This window comes from Platichthys flesus, chromosome 9 (assembly GCF_949316205.1).
Source record: "Platichthys flesus chromosome 9, fPlaFle2.1, whole genome shotgun sequence".
NCBI lineage: Eukaryota > Metazoa > Chordata > Actinopteri > Pleuronectiformes > Pleuronectidae > Platichthys > Platichthys flesus.
In genome coordinates, this window is record NC_084953.1 from 1614759 (window position 1) to 1619480 (window position 4722).

The 4722-nt window shown below is 53.5% G+C and overlaps 1 protein-coding gene across 1 annotated transcript; it reads right to left on the reverse strand.

The window, feature by feature from the left end:
* Positions 1 to 306: 306 nt before the first annotated feature.
* mafaa (MAF bZIP transcription factor Aa) lies at positions 307 to 4350 on the reverse strand. The gene has a single exon (XM_062396398.1). It carries the CDS (start codon positions 3143 to 3145, stop codon positions 2216 to 2218), a length of 930 nt encoding a protein of 309 aa, XP_062252382.1. The 5' UTR covers positions 3146 to 4350; the 3' UTR covers positions 307 to 2215.
* Positions 4351 to 4722: the final 372 nt, after the last annotated feature.

The window sequence follows — 4722 nt, forward strand, 5'->3', positions numbered from 1 at the left end:
TTATTTCTATAAATCCCTAAAATATTTGAACATTTCTTTTACAGACGTTTCTCCTGAATTACTCGATTATAAGAAATTGTTGGTAATTTAAGGAGCTCTTTTTTATTTGAGTGGATTTATTTCATGTGCATTTTTTGATCTTCATCTTTAAACCTGCACCGAAGCTGAGGTGGATTAAAATAAACTCAAATGTGTGACACAGTCCGATATTTAATAATTCAGAGGCAGGAAGTCGCTGCTCCGCTCCTCGCGTTGTTCATCCAGAATACGACCTGTGCGACAATGACGCAGCAGCAGCCCGGCAGGTTTGGGACAGAACTTTTTATTAAACATTATGAAAACAAGATTCTCAACAACGTTCCACTTTGAGGGTTTTTCACTTGTCGACACGTTAGGACACGTTCATTGAATAAATATAGAAATCATATGTACAGATATACAGTCACAGCACTGTGCAGAACTTTCCTTCTCCACCTTCGTCTCCGTTCATTTCGCGCAGTTGTGTTTAAATCAAAATCTTTTTCAGGACGTTTCAGGAAAAATTTACAATTCGAACCCAAAGAAAATGTTAAATAAACAAAAGTTAAAAACCGGAATTTGTAGATTTGATTTTGAGGATTATTTCTATATTGGCTGCATTTTAAAAATGATGATTCAACGTTCAGATATTTTAGGATACGATTAATAATTACATCGAATTTATTGGAGGATATTTCTGTGCATTTCGTTTTTTTTTTATTTCTCTCTCCAGCCTCCAACAGGTGGAGCGAGCCCCGCGCACATCTGCACAATATTGCACATCTGTCTGGGCAGCAGAGCAGCACCCGGACCGGGGAGGCTCCCTCCGCGTGCACGGGCTCTGAGGGGACACCAGCGCGCACCCACCGCCCAGCACCAGGACACAGGATCGAGTGATTTAAGACACGGAGCCGCGGGATCGAACCACCGGGCCCCGAAACACGTTCCTCCACAAATACATTAAAAAGTAAAAAAACAAACCAACAAACAAACAGAATCGTCAAACTAAGTCTGGTTCAAATCGTCAGGTTGGTGCATAGAGTTTTAGCAGCGAATGCAGTTCATGTCCATCTAATAAACGAGATGTTCACCTCATCCATTTTACATCCAGGGTTTCAGATTCTGCAGTGACACATCAGAAGGTTCCTATAAGAGTCGAAAACAAAAGGTCTGATCTCTTCTTAGTGCAGTATAGGTTTGCCTTTGACAGTACACGCGTTCAGCAGGAGGAGCAGGAGCAGGAGGAGACCACAGACGAGAGATTTGCATGCTGTAACATACAAACACTTTGATTTAAGACATGTCGAAGAATCCAAGCAACAAAAGCAGTCGTCGTTAAAAAGAGAGAAGGTGAAATAACAGAGTTCACTGCTCTTCTCTACACGCTATGTACAGGGTGGAAATAAATACAGCATCTAAAATCTGGCTCAGTTAATCTCTTTTTGTCGTTTTCTCTCTTTTCTTTTTTAAAACAATAGAAAAGTTGATTGAAAACAGCATTCGAGACGCGTCCGGTTCTCAGCAGTAGCACATTGTCTGTCACGTCCTTGCACCTCTCAGGGTTCAGTGTGTGTGTGTGTGTCTTTTTTTTATTCTTCTTTAATGGAGGAAATATTTCTGGTGGCTTCTTGCATACCCAGGCCTTACTAAAGGCAGAGGAGGAGGAGGAGGAGGGGGGAGAGGAGGAGAGAACCATGAGGCCATGCGTTCCATACATGTGGAGGGGCTGTGGGGGGGTGACTGGAGGTTACCATACATGTCCTGCATGCAGGGTTGCAAATGGGAAACTTTAGACTTGCAGTATTGAACAGTCTGTGGTCGCCGCGCGCCTCGGCCGCTCAGTCCGCTGCGGGCGTCGCGTCGCGTCGCGTCGCTTCTCCTGCTTCAGTAGAAAAACACATTCCTCCTCCCAGTGTTAAGACCAGAGCGTGTCTGTCTCTCCGGAGGGGGACAGTCAGGTCGAAGGACAGAGGTCCCAAGTGTCCACATCACTACACAAACCACACACAATCGTTAAGACTCAAAATGCGCACAAGGATTATTTTGTGCGCACCCGCCGCTCGTGCGTCCAGATGTGTTTGTCTGTCTGAGGGAGAAACTGTAAACAAAAATACAAACGCAGTTCATGTCATTAGGGTGTTTGAGGTGTGGGGACGGGGAGGGGGGGGGGGGGGGGTGAGAGTCTGTGCTGCAGTCTCTACATGAAGAAGTCGGTGCTGCCCTGTTTCCCGGACGGGTCCCTCGTGCTCGCGGGCCCCCCGGTGTTGTAGGTCCGGGTGGCGAGCTTCTCGTACTTCTCCTTGTAAAGGTCCCGCTCCTTGGCCAGGCGCGCCACGTCCTGCTTCAGCTGCTCCACCTGGCTCAGCAGCGTGCACTTCTCCGACTCCAGCATGTGCCGCTGCTGGACGCGCTTGAAGCGGCAGGACTGCGCGTAGCCCCGGTTCTTCAGGGTGCGCCTCTTCTGCTTCAGGCGGATCACCTCCTCCTTGCTGAAGCCCCGCAGCTGGCGGTTCAGCTCCCGCACCGTCATGCTCACCAGCTGGTCGTCGGAGAAGCGGTCCTCCAGGCGGGCGTGGTGGCCGTGGTGGTGATGGTGGTGGTGGCCCTGGTGGTGGTGGGCCGCCGAGGCCGAGGACAGGTCCTCCCCGACGTACTGCTGCCCGCGGAAGCCGTCGTAGGCCTGGTGGTGGTGGTGGTGGTGGTGCGCGTTGCCGATGAGGGCCTCCACCGCGTCCTCCGGGGTCAGGTTGAGCGCCTCGGGGTTGATGTGGTGCTGGTAGCTGGGGATCCAGTACAGGTCCTCCAGCTGCGGTTTGCCCGCGTTGCTGTGATTGTTGTTGGAGCCGCTGTTGTTGCTGCTGCCGCTGCTGTTCACCCCGCTGGCGAGGCTCTGGTTGGGCGGCGCGCCGGGGCTCGGGGCGCAGAAGCTGGGCGAGGAAGGCACGGAGGAGCAGGGGGTGCTGATGGGGGTGGAGGACAGCGAGCCGGACGGGAGGCGGTGGCAGTAGCGGTCGGCCTCCGGCGGCTCCTTCTTCACCTCGAACTTCATCAAGTCAAAGTCGTTGACGTACTCGATGGCCAGAGGGCTGTTGGGCAGCTCTGCGCTCATGGCGAGGTCGGTGGCCATGTCAGTCCATGCGACGACTCCCCCCCTCACAGCCAAAGCGACGGCAGCCGGGCCCCTCGGATACAGAGTGCGAGGAGGAACCGCAGCCTGAGTCGGGTATATATAGACACACGCACACGCCCGGTGCGCGGAGCTGCTGCAGGGCCGGCGGGCGGGAGGAGGAACTTATTATGGCTGCTCGTCCCTAAGACAACTTCTATATATAGTGGCGTGAATATACGTATGCATGTAAATGAACTTGTACACCTGCCAGTCTGCCTCCGCGCGCTGCGCTTGTTGACAACTTCTCCCAGGTCAGATGCGCGCTCTGATACCAGGAGCCCCGGGGCGGTGGAAACTCGAGTCCGGGGAACTTGGAGACACCGACCTGTCTTGTCCTCGCGTCACCTCTGCAGCCCACTCGCCTCCAAGTGATTTACTGTCCCCGCTCCGGCTCGGTGCGAGTAGCGCCACAGGACCTGGTCTCCTCCACTCGGTGCGTCACCAGTGTTCTCCCAGCATCCTCCTCCGGCTCCGGTGGTTCTCAACTTCGGGTGAAGTCCCGGGCGAGTCAGCGCAGCGCGGCCCGGAGGGAAAGTTTCTCCACCAGGCTCAATGGACGGTGCGCGCAGTGCAGGCCGGCGCGTAAAAGTCAAAGTGTGCCAAAGTTTCAGGAATCCCAAACGGAATGGCGCGTGCAGAAGTTGTCAGAGTTCACTGGGACCACAGATGGATCTTCAGCTGCAGACCAGGTCAGGAGAGTCCGCTCCCAGTGCTGGGTTCAGTCCAGAGAGTCACTTCGAGCAGCGTCTACTCACAGGTTCGATCCCCACGGTGCTGTCCGCCCTCACCGGGGCGCGCTGCTGACCTGACGTGTTGACTGTGTGTGTGTGGGGGGGGATAAATTCCAGATGCTTTCTCTCTCACGACCTTCACTCGGTTTCTGAACCTCGCGGTGCAAACACGTCGTGTCACTGAGGCGCTGGACGCCGACCTGCACTTATAAAGACGGCGTGGCCCCCGCTGCGCCGACCCGCCCACACGGAGGTGGGACGGGCCAATGGGAGGAGAGAGCAGCGGCGCACTCGCATCCTCCTATAGCGAGAAGCCTCCAGTGAGGAGCAGCGCACAGCCGAGCCGAGCCGAGCCGGGTCGAAGTGCGCGGAGCTGCAGCAGCAGAGAGACAGGTGCAGCAGATCCCCCCCTCTAGTGACCGAGCAGGTGCTACTGCACCGGGGAGCTGGAGAGAGAGAGAGAGAGGGGGGGAGGGAAAGAGAGAGAGAGAGAGAGAGGGAGAGGGAGAGAGGGAGAGAGGGAGAGAGAGAGAGAGAGAGAGAGAGAGAGAGAGAGAGAGAGAGAGAGAGAGAGTAAGTGAGAGAGACGGAACATTAAGATGCTGAGACATGATTTAAATATTCTATATGCTTTACTTTGACATTTTCAATCATATTATTATTATTGTGGACCGATTTCACTCAAATACATACAGTCTATCCACTAATCAACTGTTCACCTTTGACCCCCTTAATAAACTTATGGATTGAATTGACTGGTGATGTTTGGAGACAACAAGCGTGCGTCAACGTGCACGTGCCAAA